Source organism: Phyllopteryx taeniolatus, chromosome 13 (genome assembly GCF_024500385.1).
Source record: "Phyllopteryx taeniolatus isolate TA_2022b chromosome 13, UOR_Ptae_1.2, whole genome shotgun sequence".
Classification (NCBI taxonomy): Eukaryota; Metazoa; Chordata; class Actinopteri; order Syngnathiformes; family Syngnathidae; genus Phyllopteryx; species Phyllopteryx taeniolatus.
Window position 1 is genome coordinate 12,864,612 of NC_084514.1, and position 24,947 is coordinate 12,889,558.

The 24,947-nt window shown below is 40.2% G+C and overlaps 1 protein-coding gene across 2 annotated transcripts in view; it reads right to left on the reverse strand.

Annotated features, from left to right (window-relative positions):
- LOC133487834 (peroxidasin) overlaps window positions 1–24,947 on the reverse strand; it is a 66,713-nt gene that overhangs the window by 28,399 nt on the left and 13,367 nt on the right. Inside the window, exons 2-12 of one of the 2 annotated variants that reach the window (XM_061795022.1) lie at window positions 23,339–23,410; window positions 21,660–21,731; window positions 17,955–18,026; window positions 13,709–13,780; window positions 12,018–12,089; window positions 11,374–11,543; window positions 8,812–8,929; window positions 8,539–8,708; window positions 6,749–7,021; window positions 5,937–6,212; window positions 2,684–2,796 (exon numbers count right to left, since the gene is read on the reverse strand). In XM_061795022.1, coding sequence (XP_061651006.1) covers window positions 2,684–2,796; window positions 5,937–6,212; window positions 6,749–7,021; window positions 8,539–8,708; window positions 8,812–8,929; window positions 11,374–11,543; window positions 12,018–12,089; window positions 13,709–13,780; window positions 17,955–18,026; window positions 21,660–21,731; window positions 23,339–23,410 — 1,480 coding nt within the window. The remainder of the gene's footprint in view (window positions 1–2,683; window positions 2,797–5,936; window positions 6,213–6,748; window positions 7,022–8,538; window positions 8,709–8,811; window positions 8,930–11,373; window positions 11,544–12,017; window positions 12,090–13,708; window positions 13,781–17,954; window positions 18,027–21,659; window positions 21,732–23,338; window positions 23,411–24,947) is intronic. The other variant, XM_061795023.1, reaches the window with a different exon arrangement.

Sequence of the window (24,947 nt, forward strand, 5' to 3'; positions counted from 1 at the left end):
GGGAGATCACACAAGGGGCCACCATGTAGAAGTCATTTCAATACTACATTACGGAAGAAGGACTTTTTATTGTTTGTAGACAAATAGATTCGCTCGTGTCACCCGATTGCTCGTGTCAAGTAGGAAATTTATTTATTTTCGGGTAATATGCCTATTTCTGAAAATGTGTCTGCGCAAAACATTTGGCACTGCTGGGGATATGGTGAAATTAGCCAGTAGTGGTTTTGCTCAAGAAAAATTCATTTGCAGTCTGAACACGGACACGTGAAACACTACATTAAAGCTGGCCACATTGGTTTGGCATGTGTCCGCTGCACAATGCACCACATAAAGCTTTGCAAAGCAATTGACAAATGTACTTTGGCCCCGTGTGTGTGTGTGTGTGTAGCGCTGTGAAAAAGATTGTCAAACAAATGTAAATATCAAACAAATATAACCGAAGTGAACTTAAAATGTTGTTTTCAAACAGTGATTTCATTTGTTTTCAAATGGTGATTTCCTTTATTATGGAAAAAAACCAAAACATTATTCAGTTACCCAGCTCTGTGTGAAAAAGTACCTCCCCCTTGTTAAATGATGAATTAATTGTGGGTAATTAAGACCCATTCAGTTAAGAAATCACTTCAACAGAATATGTCCTGACAAAAGATCTACAAAAGCTGCAACAAAATGACACGATCAAAAAAAAGTCCAGAACAGTGGAGAAATTAAGTAATTGACATCTATCAGTCTGAAAAGAGTTACAAAAGCAAAAGCTTTGGGATTCTAGCGAACCACAGCGAGAGCCATTATCTCCACATGGAGAAAACATGGAACAGTGGTGAATCTTCCCAGGAGCGGACGGCCTACAAAGATCCTTCCAAGAGAACACCAATGACTAACCTCGGAGGCCACAAAGGAACTGAGGACAACATCTAAAGAACTGTAGGCCTCCCTTGCCTCATTTAAGGTCAGTGTTCATGACACAACAATAAGGAAGAGACTAGGCAAAAAATGACATACACTACATGGCAGAGTTCCACTCTTGACCAAGAAGAACAAAGGCTGCTTGTCTTACGTTTCCAAAAAAACCAAAAACATCTTAATGATTCCCAAGACCTTTGGGAGAATATTATATGAACTGACAAGATGAAAGTTGAGCTTTTTGGAAGGTGTGTGTTTCGTTAGATCTGGTGTAAATGTAGCACACCATTTCAGAAAAAGAACATCATGCCAGCAGTCAAACATGGTGGGGGTAGCATGATGGTCTTGAGCTGCTTGGCTCCTTCAGCAACTTGCTGTGATTGACGGAACCATGAATGCTGCTCATTAACCGAAAATCCTGATCACAAAATCATCAGCGATCAGTTTGTGACCTCAACCTGAAGCACACGTGGGTTCTACAGCAGGATAAAGATCCAAAACACACCAGCAAGTCAACTTCTGAATGGCTTACAAAAACAAAATGAAGGTTTTGGAGTGGCCTAGTCAAAGTCCAGACTTGAATCAGATTGAAATGCAGTGGCGTGACCTAAAGAAGGCTGTTCACGCTAAAAAAAACAAACTTTATTGTTGCAGAATTCAAACAATTCTTCAAGGAAAAGTGGGTCAAAATGTCTCCACAGAGATGTGAAAGATTCATTGGCAGTTCTAGAAAATGCTTGATTGGCGAGGATGGCCCAACCAGTAATTCGGTTTAGGGGGCCATTAGTTTTTCACACAGGGCCAGGTACCTTTTAACATATTTTTCCTGAATAAATGAAATCACCATATTAAGTTCACTTGGGTTATATTTGTTTGATATTGACATTTTTTTGGTGACATTTTTATTTTACAATAAAGTGGGGGAAAACGATGTAAGAATTTTAGAAGGGGGTCAATACTTTTTCAGGGCACTGTACACACGCGTCGTCACTTTTTTAGATGTGAGGTTCCAAGTGCAGCTGCACCTAGCTCCCCCCTTTGTTGTCATGGCAACACAAATCCATACTTATTTGTCCAGCAGTATGAGGCTGGAAGAGGGCTGGCTTGCATGCTGTCTTCAAGAAAATAGGGTGCAAAAGTGTAAAGTCATTTTTGATTCTTGGGGTATGCGGTTTGCGTAAGGGTTTCTTTCACATAGAGTATATAGGTTACGCTGTTACGCCGTTTCCTTTCTGTGTGGAGTGCGCATGTTCTCCCAGTGCTTTTGTGGGTTTTATCCAGCACTCCAGTTCGCTCCCACATTCCAAAAGGTGCAAATGTGTGTGTGTGAATGGTTGTCTGTTTCTGTGTAGCCTGTACTGACTAGTAATCAGTCAAGGGGGTGTAGTACCCCTGGCTCTCACCCAAAGTCAGCTGAGATAGGCTCCAGCTCACTCAAAGCGGTAAAAAATAATAATAATAATAATGAAAAGGTGAATAAAAATAGTTATAGATCGATTCTTTTGAACATTTCCACTGCATGTTATTGGCAGATCTGATTTCGCTTGACTTGGTTACCCGTATATTTTGAAAAATGCTCATTATTATTGTTAACTGAAACTGAATAAGTCACGCCAACTTGCCTTTTACATGTAACTTGTGGAATAAAACTGACCAACGCAGCATTTGACCCAAGCTAAATTGAAGAACTAAAATCAGAAATCCTTGATGAACATAGTTTTCACCTTGTGCCCCTGTGGAGACAAGGTTAATCAGCAAAAATGCAGTCTTAGCATCTAACCTTGTTCCAGGTAAGGACAGGGTGTGGCTGGCCCTGAGCGCTGCAGGGAATCTGGACGTCCTGGCCAGACTCCACCGTCACGTCCCTTGGAGCATTTGTGAAAACAGGCGTTACTGAATGAGTTAAAACATACACACACACATGCGCACGTGTTAATTATTATACAGTGCAGGTAAAGTGCATTTTGAAATCAATCATTGCAGACAAGAAACTCAAAAAGTCGGCTCTCCTGCTTATGCTCACAGAACACCCGAAGCAATATTTCCCTCCTCTTTCAAAAGGAACAAAAAAAACCATATACATTGGTCAGTGTTTAGTTAACGTCTCAGTCTTTTACCAAAGATTACATAAGAACTACTGCACCAATTTTGACAACATATTGTGCAGGGCTGAGCCAGGGTTTGAGGAAGAAACAATAACATTTTGGTGGGGCTCTGGATAAATCCTTATTTTTTATTTTGTGTGGTGAAAATTGTTGACATAAATCGTGTGTAGTCCTGTTCCGGCACAAAGGCACCCACAGATTTGGAAAAAAAACCGTCCACAATAATGGTACCTTTCTTACCTGCAGTACTGTTCATAGTTTAATACAAAATATGCAAAAATACATTTGTAGAATGGTGCCGTGTGGGCCAATAAAAAAAGTTCAGAATAAGGATAAAGGTCTGGATGCAGGAATTTCTTTATACTCGGCAGATCGTTACAGCGTTCCCAAAGCAACAAATCTAGTTATGGCCTAAAACGTTTAGCACAGTAGTGGAGTCGTGTAACACTTAATAGAAAAGAAGCAGGAAACAGCCAAGCAAGGGTTTGTCAATATTTAGAAATATATAAATAAGCCGATCCTTCTAATAAATCTGCTCCAGTCTTTCTCATCAGTGTTTTCACAATACTAATGCAAAAATTCCATACGTTTGGTATTAGAGTTGCAACAAATTGCTTTCCTTTAAAAAAAAAAAAAAAAAAAAAACAAAAACATTGTTTTAGCCTTTGTGCTTAGCAAAAATAAACAGAAAAAATGTGGTTTTTTGGGGGTTAAACCTTTATAACAGTTGAGGTTGAAACAGCTATGGGAGCAACAAATACAGTGGAACCCCAATTTACAAAAGCCTCAATGTTCCAATGACTCAATTTCCGAACCACAGACCAAATGAAAATATTGCCCGATGCTTGAACCTTGCTGCAATGTCCACACGTTTGATTCGACCCTTTTGTGCGGGGCGGTGCGGCCATTGTGGGGAAGCAGATCACTCTCAACTGCTCCAGTGTGGCGGTCGGCCGCCACTTTGCTTAGTGAGTCATCGTGGTCCTTTTTGGTGTTTTCTGCCTTTATTTTCGCATTTTGCTAGTTCAATATCGGTCCTAGAAAAGCGTGGCGAGAGGGGAGGACTCACTGTGGACTTAAAAAAAAGGAGTATATCAATGGCGCATGCATTGTAAAGTGCGCTTGCAAGTAGCCGACAGAAGAGTATCGAAGAAACCCGTCCACAATTGTGGAAAAATAATCCCGCTGTTTTTGCTGCTGAGATGGCCAAGGGAGTGAAGTATGTTTGAAAGGACCAAAGCAAACTTGTGGACCAAGAAAAAACAACTAGCGGGCGGTGGCATTTCCGAAACTATCACTGGCGAGAAGGCGAGGCACTTGCATGTTGACTTGTCGTCGAGAGAAAAAGAAGCTGCAAGCAAAGAAGTCAAGGGAAAGTGGCTTTCATTTTATCCTCTTCATAATTGTAATTTGTCATTTCTGACTGGCTATGAACGCACCAGAGGGACTCGTGACACAGTTGGGTTGCGTGTTGGCTGGGCAGGGACAGTTCCGCTTGTTATTGTTCTTAACTTGCGTCATGAAGAGATTTTTGATACATCATCCCTTTTAATGTTTGATATACAGTACTGTATAGCTTTATATTCTGTTCAAAGTGTACCATTTTTACTAAAATAGGTACGTTTGTCGAGGTTGGAACCCATCAGTCATGTTCATTATTTGTTTTGCGAAAATTGCGTTGAATATAAACTGCAATTTACAAACACCGTTGAAGAACAAATTCAATTCGTAAATTGAGGTTCCACTGTATGCAGTAGACACACATGGTCGCAAGCAAGCGAACATTCAGTAAAACAGCTGTTTTCATTTTTGTATTGAGTTGATCATCAAACACCGAGTGCCCCTGGACTCCATCTCTGCCATGCACACAAATGAACTTCGGAGCATTGTTCCAGAATGAGTCATCGTGTTGTGCAGTCTTGGAGCTGAGATGACACTGAGAAAGCTGAGGTGTTTTTGTGCGAGACTGCGACTGTTTGCCCTCCACACACTGCATTCATCCCATGCTGCAAACCGAGCCACCTGGCCATCGGGAAACCCGGTTAACCTCTCACAAATACTTTGTGGTCTTGACTAACAACTGCCTATAAATCAGAGCTGAATTTTCTCAAAAACCCATGGAAATTGCTGTGAACAGCACTCGACAGGCCCCTCACTGGAGGACGAATGCATCGTGGCATGTTTCCAGATATGCACTAGCATAATCGATATGCAGTCGTTTTTGCAAATACAGTTATTTACTTTACTAAGTCGCTCAAAAAACAGTCACACCCTTTTAATTCCTGCTTTAACGTCTGAGGTGTCGCATTACAACGCATACGTCAGTCATGCCACACTACCACCATGATTGTAACCTTGTGCACAATTTTAAGAGTGGAGCCATTCAACATATATTTTGAGCCTTGTTAAAAGCCATTACTACATGGAAAAACATGGAGTCATCTCAGGATTATAGACTGACATGCTTCCCTACTTAATACCATGCCTGTAATTTCAACACTCTTCATCCCCCCAACAAATGCCACGACACACAAACATACTCAATTTCTCTTTCAAACACACAACACCAGAATGAATGAAAGGGAGCGGAAACAACAGCAACAGCGTGATATTTTCTTCAGCGTGTAAATGCTTTGTGACAGCGTAATAGCAACACGCAACACACACAAACCTGTACACGCACACACGACTTAATTGGCTCCGAAGAATACGTCAGTTTGACCGTGTTGACATTTTGCCAACTCCTCTCAGTGTTTGCCACAAAAACAGCCCGTATAAGACTAATAACATGGTTCGGAGTGTAGCAGTAAACATGACTCTGGCATCTCACGTTAGTAAAAAAATCGAAGCAATTTATTCATATGGCTTTTGTAGTCAAGCCTTCGGTGGATTTTCCACCCATCTCAAAGTTCTATCCCGTACACTCACCTCTCTGCTGGATGCTGAGCTGCACTGCGGTGCGAACGGTCCCTACTGGGTTGACGGCCTGGCACTCATACTGCCCCTCGTCGTGGGCCGCCACCCGGGTGATTCGAAGCGTGCCGGAAGACAGGACTGAGTGTCGGCGGTCCAGAGGTAACGGGCTGCCCCCGCGAGTCCAGGCGATAACTGGCTGGGGGTAACCTGTCGCCTCGCACGGGAAGTCCACAGTGTGGCCGTCAAGGACGGACTCATCCTGTGGTGTGACTGTGAAGTGGGGGATTGCTGGGGGCCCAAGATAAATGCAATAATGTTAATGTGCATGAAAGACTCAAATGAGAAAATATGACTTATCGGGTAGCTTTAACCTAGAGAGCACGATAATTCACAAAAAGGATAGAATCATCAATTTGTCTTCTTAATCTTTTGTTTGAAGATCAATCATTTATCTATCATCATAGATCAGTTGAAGGATCGCTACGAGGGATGGAAATAATCATCGATGAATGAATCCCTTGGAATTCTGTTGATTTTGAGCTATGAGATGTTACACAACAACCACGAAGACCTTTATGGCAAAAGCCTTTTGGACAGCATTAATCTGCTACACTGCTATTGAAACAGGAGTTCAGAATTCATTCATTCATTCATTCATTAGACATAATATCATAACACAATAATAGACTTTACACATTTAGTAGTCCCGAGACGAGTGAGGATGATCATAAGTGGAACCTTTCTCCATTGGAGGAACAAGAAATGAAAAGCACCGAAGGTCTTTCTTAATGCGAACAGAGCTGGAGATTATATTGCCAACCTACCTTGGACAATGATATAAGCCGTGGCGTGAATTGTATCAACATTATTGGAGGCAAAACAGGTATATTGTCCCCCATCAGCCTGGACCACGTTCTGAATATAAAGCCCTCCAGAGGGAGTGATGTTGATGCGAGAATCGTTGGGCAGTGGCGTCCGGTCTCCCTTCGTCCAAGAGATTCGAGGTTGTGGCTGACCTGTGGCGCTGCACTCCAAAGTCACACTCTCGCCCACCAGTACCTCCGTGTTTTGGGGCTGGATTACGAAACTTGGCCGCGCTGGATTGTTCAGGGGGAGACACAGATGAAATGTTATCAGACAGTTGACCAGAATAATAATCATTTGGCCAGACTCTGTTACGGTCCTGAAGAAAATTTGATTGACATTGTGTCACACAGACTAAAGGTCAGTAATGTGACATTTAAAGACATTTTTTCCTCATACAGTACATTATCCCTGGACCTGGGAAGTACTATTAGATGATTGCTGATAGACTGACAGGTCATGCACAAAGATCACCTCTCTGTCTGCCATGTTGGTGATGGCGAACACAACTTCCCATCTGTATCACAAATTGCGGTCCTTGTCTATACTTGGCCAGTCATACCGTAGCGACCGTGCAAAATTACAGCCATATATATATATATATATATAAGTAAGGGATTCCCCCCCCCTCATGCTCTTCTTGTCTCTCAACTCAGTGGGATATCCAAGTTATTTGACCTGCCGAAATGTGGCAGTAACCTCATTGTTTCACACTGTGTGGGCCACCTTGCACTCTGACTTTGTAGGATGTGATCAATTCTCCAGCCAGTCTTTGAAAGTGGTAAATTTGTCTCGGGTGAATACGTCAGGGGACATTGTTTCTTGAAGTTCATATGGATTTTCCTGGCCAACTGTAACCCTTTGGTCTTGCTCATATATTTTGGGGATTTAGTTTTTTCATCTACATGAACTGCTTATGACTTTGGAAGTACTTCATGTGGTATTATCATTTCATATGTATAGTGATCAACCACACAATCAGATTCCTATAACAGAACAGTTTTTGAATCAATGATGAACAAGTAAAAAAATGGAGAACAGTATATTGAACCATCTTTAACCCATGCTGAGAACTCTCACAATATTAGTCAATATACAATACAACTATGAAATTGTTTTCTTTTCTGTAGTATCTTGCTGTGTGCTGTGTACTGCCTTACATTGTTGATGCAGCAGCTGACTTTAAGAAAACAATTTTTGAGTCCTGACCATGTTTGTTTATCGAGTTAGTGCCAACATACACATACTTTGTATATAAATAGTACAAAGTTGACCCTACTCTAATTGACCTCACGTACGAACTAATCAGCAGTGGTCATAAGAAAGAGGACAGCAACTAACGTGACCATAAAACTATGGAAAAATGTACATAATGCACTGAAACCGAGGATGCTATTTAGTGAGCGTGGCAAGCATGTTGTAAGACAATTCGAACTCACAAACGCACGATTTCATGCTCAGGTTATTAAACACGAGCGCTTGTCAAAAAGCTTAGACACACTGTAGCTAATTCTAACCTTCAAAATATTGTCACGGTAATGTTTTCAGTAACATTTTAATTGTCAGTTTATTTTTCGGTTCTAATATCGTGATGACAGTTTTCCCCCCTTTGCTTCTCATAATTGAAAAGCATATTATGCATTTACTGTTCACGGTATTTTCCCCTCAAAGTCTGAGTGTAATTCCAAGTCACACATTTGCTCAAATACAAGATGAAACATTCGGTAGACACTTTTAAAACTTCACTTACAAGGGGCTCCGAAGTATCGCAGTGTGACCTCTGAGGTCTTAACCTCTCCGGCCACATTTTTGGCCATGCACTGGTAGACTCCCTGGTCGGTCTCTCTCGTGTTCTGAATCATCAGCGTGCCATCCTCCAGCAGGTTCAGACGACTGTCATCCCGCATGTTAAGAGCATTGCTGTCAGGATGAGAGAGATCATAAAGAAGACAAATATAACTAAGCCCTGGACTATCTTCATTGCTGTGCATCTAAGCAGTTGACTCAGACTTAAAAGGCTTACTTGTTGCGAAGCCAGATGATCTGTGGTTTAGGGTTTCCCTCAGCCCTGCAGGTGAAGTAGACTGTGTTCCCTGATGTAACGTCTACATCCTGGGGCTCTGAGGTGATCCTGGGTATCTCTGGAAAGAGTGTTATAACGGAAGGTTAGAGTATAAGAGGTATGAAGGAATGTCTGTACATATGCATGTTCCTTAACGCGACACCCATCACTCAGCCTGAGCCTCGAGAAGCTCAGGTTTTCCAGTCCACAATTCTCCTTTTGGATTGGTTTTTTGGGGTCATTGTTCTCTTGCCAGAATGCAAACTCAAAAACTCAACACACACAATTATGGGGCTCTGAAGAACGATAGCCTGGAAATCCGGTTTGTAGGAGCCTGGTCTTTATCATATTTAAATAAAAAAGCCAATGGTACAGTCAAGGTGGCATTTTATTGCTGAAACTCGGGCCCGATATTGTGAGAGCTGGTCGGATGGCTGTGCATTGTCAAGTCTTCACAGGGCTATGGAAGGGCATTCGAATAAGAGGGAGGGGTGTGCGGAACGACTTCCATTGAAGAAAACCTGTTCTCGTGGTTCCTTGCTATGCACCCAAAGGAAGAAGGTGGTCACAAACGGAATCAAAATGAGGGCACAAACGAGGTCCTGCGATTTCAAGTGTTTAGTTGTGGTCAGTTACGGGCAAGTTGACTGTCTGCCGTGCTCCAAAAGACATACTGACAGAATCAATCATTGATTTATTGAAATCTTAACTTGCTTCAACCTAAGCTTGAGTCGACCACTTGTGTTTGGATTGCAAGTGGAAACATAGTCACCTATTGCTACTATAAATACATACAGCCCATAAAATAATCAATAAAACGTAGCTAAAAACCACAATACAGTTAAATATCAAGCAACAAAATGTTATATTCAATACATAATATTAATAGTAATTCTAATAATAAAATACTGTCTACTGATGGTGATAACTAATTGTATCTACAAGCGATAAAACAATTTCGAGACGATGGGTATAACTGAAAGTCTAAATTATCTGGCAAAAACATAGTCAACTGTATGAACTATTGAAGGGCTCCTGGTGGTCTGACAGATATGTTGCCCTGACTACGGACACAGCAGCTGGGTGCTTGACTAACTCAGACACAAAAAGGGGCATGCACCTGTCATGAGTAAGACCAGGTGACTTGGCATGGCTGCCATCTGCAGGAAGGAGGCCTGGAGGGCATTCGGTGTATATACTGTAGTCTGCTTAATCATGATTTCTACAATCCACTTAGTTCAACGGAGTTACAGTGCCGTGAGAAAGTACTGGCCCCCTTCTCAAATTCTTCTTTTCTTTTCTTTTTTGCATAGTTTCACCACGCGGCACGGTGGACGACTGGTTAGAGCGGCTGCCTCACAGTTCTGAGGAGCGGGGTTCAATGCCCGGCCCCGCCTGTGTTTGGAGTTTGCATGTTCTCCCCGTGCTTGCGTGGGTTTTCTCCAGGCACTCCGGTTTCCTCCCACGTGCCAAAAACATGCACGGTAGGTTCATTGGCGACTCTAGATTGCCCGTAGGTGTGAATGTGAATGTGAGTGAGTGAATGGTTGTTTGTTTGTATGTGCCCTGCGATTGGCTGGCAAAACCAGCTATCACCTGCCCGGCAGGTTAGCTGGGTTAGGCTCCAGCACGCCCGCGACCTTAGTGAGGAGAAGCGGCTCAGAAAATAGTTTCACCACTTGAATGTTGAAGACCTTTCAACAAAAGCAAATGCAGTACTTTTTCACAAAGGGCTGGCTGGGTAGCTTTGAATCGTTTTTTCCCCCCTCCTTATGAAATAATATTTGGGTTACGTTTGTCTAATATTTACATTTGTTTTGATTATCTTAAAATCCCAAGTATAAGCATTTCAGAAGGGGGCCAATACTTTTCACAGCACTGCACAACGGATGTAAGTACATGCTTTTTTATTGTCATTGTAGATTGAGAGTATAAAAGCTAAATGCTTTGCCTTTGTGTCTGGTGAGTGTATGTTCTAACTGTATGCAAATGTCTAGACCAGGGGCGACTAACAGCCGGCTTCCGAGGACGACATGATTAGATCGCAGCTGTTCTAAATACAGCTCACCAGTCGTGGGACATTGCGATTGCGATAGCATAGGAACGCTGTGGAAGTGATGGTTTGAAAATGTAAGCTCTTGCAGGGATTTAGAGAAATAAAGTGTCATTGTCGAGTATGACTGTGATAACTCATCAGCACGATCAGTGCTTTCACATACACTACCAGTTATAAGCTCGGCTACACTTTGAGAAATGCGTCTAAACTGTCTAAACTTTTGATCGGTCGTGTAGAATAGCTGATAAATCAAGGTTACTTGAGAAAATGTCTTTCAGAAGTGTGTATCAAACTGCTAGCCCTTTGCATGAATCAGTACCCAAGAAGTTGCTTTTCGTTTCAATAAAGGTGGGGAACGCCTCGTCTAGACTCTATGCGAACAGTGTGGTTTTGTGTACGTGCCTACAGAGAATCAATCAATGGCATTCCTGAAATCGCATGCACAGTTGAAGCTTCCCCCTCCGTACCGCAGCTGAGCTCCTCGGCTGTTAGCGTAGCCACCGATCTTCCCTGCAGGCGGCTCGGGTAGTCGCACGTGGCAGCAGCTTGGGCGTTTCCCGACTCTGCGTACTGTTTCAGAAGGTCCGCCAGCCACAGCAACTCACAGTCACAGTTCAAAGAATTCGAATCCAGTCGCCTTTTAACACAATGTGCACAGACACTCGGGTACAAAAGCAGTAGTTACATTCATTGCAGTCGAATTCCTCTCGAAAGCTTCTATAAAGTGACCAATCAGCAGGAATACAGATTCAGAACGAAATTTCCAATTGACCTCGCGTACAACCTAATCAGACTAAAATCAGAAATAAAGATGTCATTGTTTTTGTTATGGGTTCTCACCTACAGTTCTTTAGTTTTTAGGTTACTTTCAAACTTCCAAATAACACAATCAGTTACATTTCATATTATTGCCTTTATCATTAGTCATTTGCTAATATTTAATCGCCAGCCAGAGCAGAACATACAATATCTAACAAACCTCAGCCTGCCTACAACTAAATTGAACTGAAAACAGTTAAACCAATCAGTTTAAATGATAAACGCAAAACACAACGTTCGTTTTAGTGCCTAGCGCAGTTTTTAGAAGCGCTACATACTGTGAGACACTTACAGTCGTTTCATGGCCTGCAGATTAGAGAAGGTTCCCGGCACCAGTTGGGTGATTCTGTTGTTGTGCAAAAACCTGGAGGAGAGAGAAAAGCAAATTCACGAGGCGAACTAAATGCTCAAGACTGGCGGATCACGCACAGCATACCCCGTACTTTAAAAACATTACTCATGATCTTTGAAGATACTGTAGTTATGAGATTTTTCAACACAATCTAGACTTTTTAGACATGACGCACAGACTGTACCACAGAAGCGTTTGCCTTATAATGGGATCATATTTTGTCGCTATTGCTGTTCTGAGTGTGATTATAGCTGGCAGCAACCAGCACATACAGTATATCGGGATAGTGAAAGGCATTTAACACAACTCAAACATCTGGTAATACATCCGAAAAAGGAAAAGGTGAGAACATATCTGCACTCAGCTTGACTCATTGGTCAATTCATTAGGTAAACCTGCAGAAATTCATTGGAAATTCCAATATGCTATATTTACTCTATTGTACAAGTTTCAAATCAGACTTTTAAAAAAAAACAATAATATACGACGGCACTGGTGGCATCACACTGTAATATTGTGGTGACCTTTAACCAACATTAAAAAAAGACGACAATAAACATGCACCTGGTGAGAAATGTTTTAAATTCATTCAAATTGCGGAGTTGTACTTAATGAAAGAACCTTGTCAAATGGATTTTGAGTTTGATAAGGAACAGTTTGCTTCAAGTTGTGGTTTGTTCAGTTAAGTGTTGGAGCCAGAATGTCAGTTAAGTGTGTGTGTTCCCAGTCATCAGCCTAATCCTGCATGTTGTAACCTCTTCCTCTTCCGCTACTCTCGTTTTTCCCAGGCTGATTGTACCAAAGAGAATATTTTTGGAAGCAGCAAAATAATTGGCCGCGAAATATTTCCTGACAGCTGTTGAACAAACATAAGGCGGAGTGGAAAAACACTCGCATCATCTCACAGCTTTGACAAGACAAATCCAACTTGATGAGATTCAATATTAGCCGTGACTCAACTCCTACAATCGTCTCTCATCGCTGCTTGTATTTGCTAACCCTTGAAGAGCAGATAAACCACAGTCCTGAATTCACGCTGAGCCTCAGAGTACACTAAAGGCAGCCGACTGCTCCGATTTATTGCTGCATTCTGCAGCCCATTCCAGCATAGCGTTTAGCAAAAGAAAGGCTTCATACATATTTTTCAAGGTCAAATTCAAGATTTGTTCAAGACAATTAACACACATTGTAACAGACAACTACATTGTACACGTATACCTAGAAACGTCACGTGCAGTCATTGTTTATGAAATATGTACAGCACAATAACAGAGCCATCAGGTTTAATCCAAAAGGTTATGTATTATTGATGTTATAACCTGCATAAATATCTGGTATGATTATTATTCGAAACAAAAACTCACTTCTGTTGATTTTGGTTATTAGAGATTGATGATGATCATTATTATTAATGATATGACTAGCATACCACGTATGTATCATTTTTCATCAGTTGCTTTGTGCGCTTTATCCAAAATTCCAAACCAAGTCATACATGCTACGAGCTATTGGTTCCTGGCTTCTGGGGACCTGCCAAATGCAGCAATTTTGCTAATGATCTGCTGAATAAAATGAGAATAGGAGGATATGCTAAATATTTGAAAGACGTCAACGGCCAAAGGTAGACTTACAGTCGTTCAAGCTTTGGTAGGTGACTGAATGATTCTGGTTCCAATGAGTCGATGTTGTTGAAGTGAAGGTACCTGAAGAACACCAAATTATAGACAAACCATTAGTTAAGACTGAAGTGCATTTCTTTCATTGCTGGCAATTCATAATTAAGGGCACATTAGTGAGGTTTAGGTGAATTCAAGGAAGAACAGATGGCTTTACATCATTTATCTTCAAGTTAATATGCGCTTTACATGGCAAAGGAGATTAGAAGGTATAAAGCGACAAATAGACAAATATACCCAGGACTGCAAACAACACGAAGTCCGCCCACTACAACTGATCTGTAAATAAATAAATAAACAAATAAATAAAGATAGAATTCAACTGATGGTTAAAAAAAATGTTTTTTTTTCATGTAAAAGGTCAATTGGGTATATGCTCTTTTATGGCCTTATTCTCCTGTGTGCATAAATCAGGCGCGCACTCTCCCGTCAATCCAAAATGTGGGTATTCTCTGAATTTTGGTATGATGTTCTTTTTCCTGAAATGCTGTGCTACATTTATGCTAGCTGTAACGAGACGCCCATCTTCCAAAAAGCTCATCTTTCATCTCGTCAGTCCATATAATATTCTCCTGAAAGTCTTGGGAATGATTCAGAATGATTTTTTTATTTATTTTTATTTTTTTTTTTAAAGTAAGACAGGCCTTCATGTTCTTTTTGGTCAGCAGTGGTTTTGACCTTGGAACTCTGTTATGGATACCAATGTTGCCCAGTCTCTTCCTTATTGAAGACTGACCTTAACTGAGGCAAGGGAAGCCTGCAGTTCTTTAGAAGTTGTCCTGAGTTCCTTTGCGGCCTCCTGGATAAGTCATTGCTGTTCTCTTTGACTAATCTTTGTAGGCCACTGTTCCCTGTTTTCTCCATGTGAGGATAATGGCTCTCCATATGATTCGTTGGAACCCTAAAGGTTTTGTATCCCTTTCCAGAATGATAGATGTCAGTTACGTTATTCCTCAACTGTTCTGGAATTTTCTTTGGATCGTGTCATTTTGTTGCATTTTTTTGTCCGACTTATTTTGTAGGGCCAGTCTCTGTTTAAGCGATTTGCTGATTGAACAGGTCTGGAGGTAATCAGGCTCGGGTGTTTAGTGAAAATTAACCAAAACTTGTATTTAGCCACAATTAATTCATGATTTAACAAGGGGGGTAATTATTTTCTCACACAGGGCCAGGTAACTTTGTATAGTTCTTTTTCCTTAATAAATGAAATCCCCATTTAAAAACAGCATTTTACGTTCACGTGGGTTAAATTTGTCTGATATTTACATTTGTTTGATGATCTTAAACATTCAAGTGGGGAAACTATGTAAAAATAAGTATCTGAGAAGGGGGCTTTTACACGGCACTGTATAGTATTAATTGCTGAAAAATATTGGCACCAGTGGACTATTTTTTTTTCACCTGCAAGTAGCTTTTCCGCTTCAAATATGCTGCTGGAGGAGTGAATTCTTTGGAAAGTGCAGGTCTTCCATTACAGTCATCGTAGGGGCGCAATGGTGAGTTAAGAGTTTTATTCATTTGTTTTTATTTGATCAATGTCGGGCATGAAATACGTTAAAGTGGCTCGCCTGCTGTCTGTGGCGCGAGCTGGTTGCAGGGCCCTATTCATTTAATATCGCTGGCAAACTCACGGCATGTTCGCTTTTCTATTGATGGACCTCCAAGCGTGTTCGGTCCTAAGCACAGTACTCGGGTTGGGGAAAAGAGGTCGGGGCGGGTGTGGGGGGGTGCTGGGGGAAAAAAAAAAATCATTCCGCTAAGTCGACCACAAAAATTGGTCGATGCAAAAATTTCTGCCCCTGCATATTTGTGCCACCTGGAACCATGTTTGGTCACTGTCCATGTTTACCGCACGGACATTGGTTGCCAACGCAGGCGCTCCGTATAGACTACACTCTGTAGTGAATTCACTTTTTTAAATAACTGTTTGTGTAGCCTGTCTTCTGCCCTCAAAAGTGAACAACCTAAAGCCTCGTCACATCGATCAATGATCAATGAGTGTGACTGTATACAGACGTGATTATTTTGCCTGAAATGTGTACAAAAAATAAAAAATAAAGAGCGGACGAGCACGACGGTCGCAAGTGGATTTATTTATCTATTTTTAAATATGTCCTCTTCACGGCCACTTCAGCGAGCCATTGGAGCAGCTGGCTGCGAGGGGCATGAGAGCGCGACGTCAGACCCTGCTTGATATGAAAATATTTACTTTACAGTGAGTATAGGGTTAGTAATTTAGTTTACTTCATCTTTAGCAAGTTTAAGTGTTAATAAATGGTTTCAAATAAAAATGTATTATTGATTATTCAAGATCAAGATTCTATATTGTCATTGTTCAAGACGAAATTCAGTTGCACTGAAAAATGAGACTAAACGTAAGTCGTAAAAAAACATTTGGGTGGTGATTTCTCAATGAAATAGTCGATAGGATAATCGATTCTAAAAATATACGATGGTGACAGCCCTAAACAGTACTCTGATTAAAGTACTTTTATTGGCTTTATTTCAAATAGAAATTAAAAAAATACTCAAAAAACATGCGCCTTAAAATTTTTGAGTTAGACGAGCGTTCCGCATGGGTCACTTGCAACGAGACATCCACAACGGAAGTTCATTTCACATTTGAAAATGTGTTGTATTTTCCAAATGAATTTCTACGGTATTCACAAGTCTCCGGAAAACTCCATGCTCCTTGATTTACAGCCACCCTCAGACTTCAGTGAGTCACACTTCTTAGGCGGTTTGTGCACACAATTCCTGGTTATGCATGGTGGGTTGGCCAGAAGTCTGGACGGGAAAATACGTGTACCCGGAAGGTGCGCAAGACAGCCGCGTCGAAAAATGTCTTAAACAGGAAAGTAAGAGCAGCTCTGGAAGCCAACGAAAACAGATTATGTGCAAAATAATGCAAACTTTCATTAAATGACAAACCTATAAAATGATGCCTTTTATGGTGCCTAAAATATGTTTCAAAGGGAAAATAACCTCACTTTACTGGCAGTTTGCTAAATTACATCCCATTATTAGGGCAAACAGCCAAGCTAGTGACACTACATTGGATTAAAATGTCTTAACACCAGTGTTGCTTTTGCAAGGGTAATTTTTAATGCCACGGTCTACTTTGTATTTCAATTTCTGGTCAATATTTTTCCCCCATTTCAGATGCGGGGTCAGGATTAGCTCAAATAAAATCAATGCTGGGTGGGTCATGTAGGAATGCGAGTACATGTGCCTTCGGATCAACTATAGTATGTCCCCAAAGAAGCATGTGAGGTCAGGCTTCGGCATACGTATGTTGCCTTGTAGGATATCGTATATATATATATGTAATCTGTTTCAGAACTTGTTGCTGCTTCCTTATATAGCCCTATGTTATTGTGAACTTCAAGGGATCTGCTGGGCAGCGAGCCTGGTGTTGGAATTGGATTTACTGAATTAGCCATTTGTTCTGCATTAATGCAACTAAGTGAAGTCACCGATTACAGTGGGTCTCATTTGCTGAGGAAATTGTTTATATCAACCACATTCATAATCGGTGATGGTTAAAGACATTTGTTTATCACTATTATCACAGTATACACAATTCAACAATTAAAATGATCAAAGCACTGATGAGCGTTATTTCTTTATTTGTACAGGACACAGATCTTATGTTTTGTTTCTTGATCGGCAGGCAGATTTGAACAGACAAAAAATATGTTCTAACAAACTAGTGGATTCTCAGAAATGTGCACAGTCAACGACAGCAAAAGCTCGAGTAGCAAGACAAACACTCCAGCTCGACATTATGATGCCACTATCAGCAGGGCAAACATCATGCTACAAGCGTGGGGGTTGGGGCCATGTAACTGCAAATCTGTCGTCCAGGCTAAAAGACATGCGAGTCATGCAAAAAGGGTCAGCGCGGCACACAAGGGTGTGTGGGCAAACGGCATGCATGGTGGAGGAGGGAAGATGAATAGCAGCGCGCATAGGGAGGAATAACTGCACTGACAGACAACTGAGCAATGCTATCATGATACTTTGTGAAAGGCCTGCATAGTCATGCCATGAAATAACTCACGACCATGGAGAACTTTCGATTCTTAGTTACTTGTTGGAAGCAGCTGATTTGCGGGTAGCGGGGACGGAGAGACAGTAGGCGGGAGGAGCAACAGTACGTAGGAGAATGGAAAAGGTGACGGAAAAGTTGGTCACTTACAGTTGCTCAAGAGAGACAAGCCCCTTAAATGCTTGTCTGTCAATTGATTGGATTTCATTCTTGTACAAATAGCTGAAAGGAAAAATAGCCAGTAACATTAGTAACACACTCAGATCTGCATCAACATCTAAATATCGCCTGGTAGTTAAGACTGGCCTTGTGCAGTACGGTAGACGAGGGCAGCGAAGACTGTTTGCAATTCACACACACATGTACCGTACCACAGAGCAATTAGATACTGTGCCCACTGCACTGAATAATCACTATGCTTTCTAGGTGTTTATGGTCACGATACAAATGTAACAAACATTACAACTGCACACAACAGCTCTTTATAACACAAGGAATCACATTTGGTAACCACACACCTCACTAAGAGGCAGTAGAATTGGATACAATGAAGGGAAAACATTTGTTATTTAGCTGATATGCCATTATTATAAATATAAAATATAATGATAGAGCTAAACCTTTTTGGAAAATCCATCTATGCATTTTCCGTACCACTAATGCTAACTTATTAGTTTAAAACGTCTTACATAGTAATATACTCCAATTGTTATTTTCTGTGTTAAATTTTGAAACTCCAAGTATTTCAGTAAGCGTCCTTTCAATGGTTCAAAACCATAACGACAAGGATGTTTTTCATGTCATAGGTTCCTTGGACTCCATCTCAGCCTCGTTCTGTGACAGAAGCCCCTTGACGTAACAAATGTTTCCTCCTCCATTTTACGCGCCAAAAGAAATGTGATACAAGGAACGCAATGGCTTGCAGCTGTCTTTCATGTCCTGTCTATTTTGCACTTTCCATCATCGCACCCGTGGCAACAGATATGGCGCTTCCTTGCTGCACATGTGATGCAGTGCATGGAAAAATAAACACCCTTTAATCATCGCATTCTTGCTTCTTTGCTAAAGCGAGTCTGTGTCGGCACTATCAGGTTTCAAATGGGAGATAATATGTGAAATTAAGATACCGTAGTAGTCACAACCACAATAGTCACATTCAGGTGAATGGAACATGTTAGTTCCATTAATGCTTAGTGGATAATTTCACAAATAGGTGCACTGTATTTTCAGCGGATTCCTATGAATAATAGTATTTACACAACTGATCATTACACCTCCAGGAATTGAGAATATCCAAGTATAAATAGGGCCCCGAGCGATACGGAATTTTTTTTAGGCCTGATGTTTGGCAGGGGAAAAAAAACGATAACAGATGAATCGGCCGATTTATTCCAAATATTTATATTTAATAACTTCTTTTGGAGTTGCTAAACGCTTACAACAACAACATTAACGGAAGATCACATTTCCTCGACTCCCATTATTTTCTTTGCCATGAAGTCATGTCTCCTATGAACCTATGACCGTGGTCATGCATGAAGAGAAAAGGACGGACCTTCTCCAAACTGTTCCTAGAAAGTTTGAAGCATGGAATTGTCAAAACGTCCTGGCGTGCTAAAAAGATTGAAGGGTTACGATGAGTTGTGTTGCATTAATAAATTATGTATTTGATGAACTTAATAATGACAAATGTGTGGACATAATTGACAATGTATTTTGATGCACAAGATTTAGATGACTTGTACACTATGACTTCAAAATGTTCAAATACACAGTTAAAGGTTGCCAAATTCACACTACGTCTCCTCGATTTGACCTGTTCATGAAGGTGGTGCAGTGTGGATGTGGTTTAGATTAGGTTCGGCGGACATTCAAGTTGAAGGGGAGACTGGATTCAAAGAAGTGACGAGGTGGGGCTGAAGGTACAGAGTAAGGTACAGTAACAGCCCTCAGCCGCAGACCGAAACATGAACTGTAGGTAGGGGTCGATATTGAAGAAACACTACACTAACCACATTGGTCAGTACAATGGTTCAATAAACTCTGCTTTAATGAGAGACAACAGCTGTCATTTAAACCGATTGTAAATAGCCACAGAATTGTAATTGAAAGGGCGAAGAGTGGGGACGTACTGGATGATAGGACAGAACAAGTTGAGCTGAGAAGAGACAGATTGGGGAAAACCTCCGTGAAACCCCTAACCCACTTAAGTCTACTGATCCAATACATTAGCTGGAGGGTGACATCTTTCCTACATCTTTCACAGGCCAGTAGTTTCTGCTTACGGTTTAACTTTAAGAAGCATCAGTTTATATATTACAAAACCAGCTAAATATTTGACCAATATACAAAGGTAATATTTGAGGTGGGAGACAAATCGATTTCTTAGACGCATCGTGATGCAGATGGACAGGATTCTGAATACATTTCAACAATTGTTTTTTTCAATAATCTAATGCTGGCAGAACAAAAGAAGGGGAACATAGAAACATGGAAGGCATAGTGGGGCATAAGCAATACTTTCAGATCATACCATCCGTGATAATACCTTTCAAAAGTTTGAATTGTAGTGTATATAGATCATACAACAGAGTGTTTTCATGACAACCATCAACTGTCCGAGTGACCTCAAACTTTTAAACGGCAGTGTATAGGTTTTTTTCTTTTTTGATACACAATGCCGAAATGTAAATGTTGCGATATTGATATCATACTAAATGTGATCGTGTGCGCACACGATCACATTTGAGTCAAGTCACAACGTGTCTGCGATCCAACCAGCAGAATATCAGCCTCTGCTGCTCCAATGTCAATCATTCAGTACTGAAAATGGGATTGACTGTTAGGTCTCCAGACTCTATGGGGTCTGCAAAATACTTTGCAAACCACTCAGCCAACATAACTAGCCATTTGCGTGTATAACCCTCACTTATATTAAACATTATTATTATTATTAACCCAAAAAAATTAAAAAGCCTGACAAATATGGGACAAGTCATGAAAATGATTGGCGCATGTCTTGGCACGCAGCCAGGCAGGGCTACGTGCAGCTCCTCCACGTAGCTCCTCTAGCTAGCACAATTCATTTGTATTTAAATCCATGAAAGCCAAACCAGCTAAATTTGAAAACATGACGACATTCATCTCGTGTTTGGGCTGCATGTCTGTGGTTCTGAGGAAGGCGACCACCTTACAGGTCAGCCACATAATATCACGGAGCAGGCGCCGCAGCTTTCTGCAGTGTGAACAAAGACATATGAGAGTGCAAAATGCCTTTGTTATTGATGTGTAAACTGATTCATCAAATAATCATTAATATTACTTACTAACACTTAATAATTTCAATAATTTTAAAGCATACAAATGAAACTGCTGCTCTGCGTGGCATTTTGCAACGCTAAGAAACATCTTTTTTTAATGTTTTGATCAAATGGTGATCCAAGTAAATATGCCTGTAATTTATTCTACCCATGGAAATATGAGTGATTAGAAATACTGTGGAAAAGCAGTAGGGTGAGAAGAAACGTTTAGAAAACAACATGCATCGATTCAGTCCATACGGTAACTGAATTGAGTTGTAACTATGAATCGTAATCAAATTGAATCTTGAGCTGGCTAAACACCCCCCACCAATCACTAAAACACTATTTGGGTATCATCAGAAAGAACAGTGCTGGCTATGTTAGGTGCAGTGATTGACAAAGGGAGAGTTTTGTTTTTCATGTTTTTGCTCACTAAGCAGTCTGGCAGTCATTTATCTTCTCTTAAATTGCAAGTTGGGGATGTTATTTTGGCCAGCCAACACTCATTATATGACCTGGAAAGCAAAACAAGACTGACATCAGCACAACTTACAGATATTTGAGGTTTTCAAGATCTTCAAATGCTCCCCTGGGGATTCTTCGTATATGATTGTTGTTGAGGAGGCTGCAAAGAGATGTTATTTTTAGGTTACATGTCGTATGTTCTGCACCAACTGTAGGGGGCATGCAGTATGATGTCTTAGATTAAGAAATAGTAAGAATTTAATTTTACTTCTAATTTCACCACAAAGTGCACAGGTCATATTTTGCTGGCTGTGTCCATTACAAAGCGTGACACACCATTACATGATTACAATGTAACTCCCCAGTACAGTCAAACAAGAGGAACATGACATAATGAAAAAGGGTTAAAAAAAAAAAAAAAAAAAAAAAAAAAAAAAAAGTCGGCTGTAGATTACTAGACAAGACATGTTTTGAGGCCTTCCCATTTTACCTTGTGGAGATTTTTGTTTTTTTAAAACCACAGTGTGTATAGCCATTAATAACTGTACGACTGTTGTTGGTAACCAATTGACTGCCTGACCGGCAGACAGATTGACAGACAGACAGACAGCCATCAAATTGCTGAAAATTTGGGCATAGTTATCTTGGCAATGTCCATTTTACTAAGGGGTCACCAACATGCTGCACACAGGTACTTGGTTGTCCCCAAGGAACTGGGGCCTGATCCCTAATATGTCGATTTTTTTTTTTTTTTTTACCAATTAATTGTTGATTTTGATTTTTTTACCCCCCACGTCCCCTTTTTTCAAAAGCAAGACAGTATTTTAAATAGACAGTGCAGGAAATGCAAATGCCTTGACTGTGTTTCAGTTACTGGTTTGATTCATAAAATGGGCAAAAATGTTGATCGTTGTTTTCAGTAAAAGTGGATGTCTGCAAATGTCTTATTTAGACTAAACAAAGATAACCAGTCTGCATTCATGGAGGACTACAGAAATATACGAACATTTATCATTGAGAGGCTGAAATTTATTTGGACAATTTGAAGTTAAACAATGTCTCGAAACGATGACTCGATTACCAAAATAGTTTGTAGTCGATTAATTTGATAATTCATTCTCGATTAATCGAATCATTTTTGCATCTCTACACGGGACATTGGGATTTCCCTGGAATGTTGTAGAATTGATCAGTCAAAAATGTTAACATTAGCAGAGATTTATAGAAAAAGTGTTGCATATTATTATTTCCTACCTTGTTGAATTATTGTTGATCAATATTGTGAGAAATCATTAACATGATCAGTGTACATAGATAAACATCATTATTTATTAATAACAAATAATTAAACATAATTTACACAAATTAGTTATTTCAGAAGTGTGTATCAAACTAGTAACCCTTCGCATTAATCAGTACCCAAAAAGTAGCTCTTAGTTTCAAAAGGGTTGGTGAACCCTCAATGGAGCGTATGTTTAATAAATTTCAGTGTGTAAGTGGAAAATATAAATTCATCTACCATTACAAAGGTGACCTACATGTGTGAAAATAGTTGCAGAACAAACTAAGAATTTATGTGGTTGTGATTTTCTCTGAAAGTGACAATTATCCTGAAGGAACGTCTGAAGAAAACACATTTCTGACTGGCAGTATTTCTCGAAGCTTCATTACTTCCTTACAGCCAAGAATTATACCCTTTCAGGGTTAATAGTTTTTGTTTTGTAAACATACTAAATGACTGCAAGCAAAATAAACACAGGAACTTACAGTGTGTTGAGGTTCTTTAATCGGCTAAATGATCCCGTTTGTAAATCCTTGATCTTGTTGAATCTTAGGTCCCTGCAAAACAAAAGACAGTATCAATTATACTCACAAAATGATATGAAAGGAAATATTAACAAAGAAATCATTATTCAGTAAGAAAGCCATCCATCCATCCATCCAGCCATTTTCAACACCGCTTATCCTGGTTAAGGTCGCGGGACGCTGGAGCCTATCCCAGCTGACTTCGGGCGAAAGGCGGACTACACCCTGAACTGGTCGCCAGTCAGTCGCAGGGCACATAGAGACACGGACAACCATTCGCACTCACATTCACACAGTCACTGAGTGGGAACTGAACCCACGGTGCCTGCACCAAAGTCAGGCGAGCTTACCACTACACCATCAGTGACTTTCAGTAAGAAAGCATCCTTGTAAAAGTACACAAAACTGGCAGGAGATGATGCTCACAAATGACCGGTTATGATCATCATATCAAAGGACATCGAGCACATTACTCATCGAACAAGAATATGTTTGTCAAGCTCCTAATCATGAGGGTAGCCCCTATCTATTTAACATTTGCCTGAAAGACAATAACCGCAAGGCTCATCAAAGTGGTTAGTGAATTGCAGCATCCCTCTTGGTGGACTCTAATTTAAAAAGGGTGCGTACCGTAATTTCTCTTGTATAATGCAGATTATTTTTCCCCCCAAAAAGTGTCAAAAATCAATGGTGCGCATTATACATAGGTATAGGGGAAATTGAAAAAGACTTTCCCATTTTATAAATGTATGCAGCCATCTAGAGGTTATGAAAAAGAAGTACACTTTAATTCTAATATGTGAGCGCTACCTAGAGGCCATGAAAAAGGTGTAGCCTACGCTTTCATTCCAATATGACGGGGCTACGTATGACTGCATAATATGTACAGTTGTGCTCATAAGTTTACATACCCTGGCAGAATTTGTGAAGAATTTTTTTTCTTTTTTTTAATAAATACGACAGATGACTGAACAACAACCATCATGAATTTCTTTATGGTTATGTTTTGTTTGATGATCATGCTTTTCTGAAATGCTTAACACTTTAATTTGAATCTCATTAAAATAAAACTAAAATGTGTTTCACCTGGCCTTTCATGTTGTTTTTGAAGAATTGTACCTAGCTTACAAATTCTGCCTAGGTAATCAAACATATGACCACAACTGTGTGTTTTCTCATTCACTAAATAAAAGTAGGGCTGTGAATTTCAAAATAAGAGCAAGTAAATAAAATGAAAGTTACACATTCAAATAAAGTGCTTAGCTTCAGAATAATGATTTGAAAAAAAAGAACAAAATAAAGATACTACTTCATGTTTTGATCGTAAGGGTAGAAGCAAAATCATGCATTGTAAAAACGCATTATACATAGGTAGAAGGGTTTTCCAGAATTTTGAGGTCAACTTTGCGTATTATACATGGCTGCGCATTATACACGAGAAATTACGGTAATGCCAACAGCAGAGACTGAAATGACACTAATCAATGCAGCTCGGATAACAAATTAAAAATGATGTGCTGAAGTCCATCATACTGCCTTTCTCCCTCTATTATTTCTTTTAAACCCACAA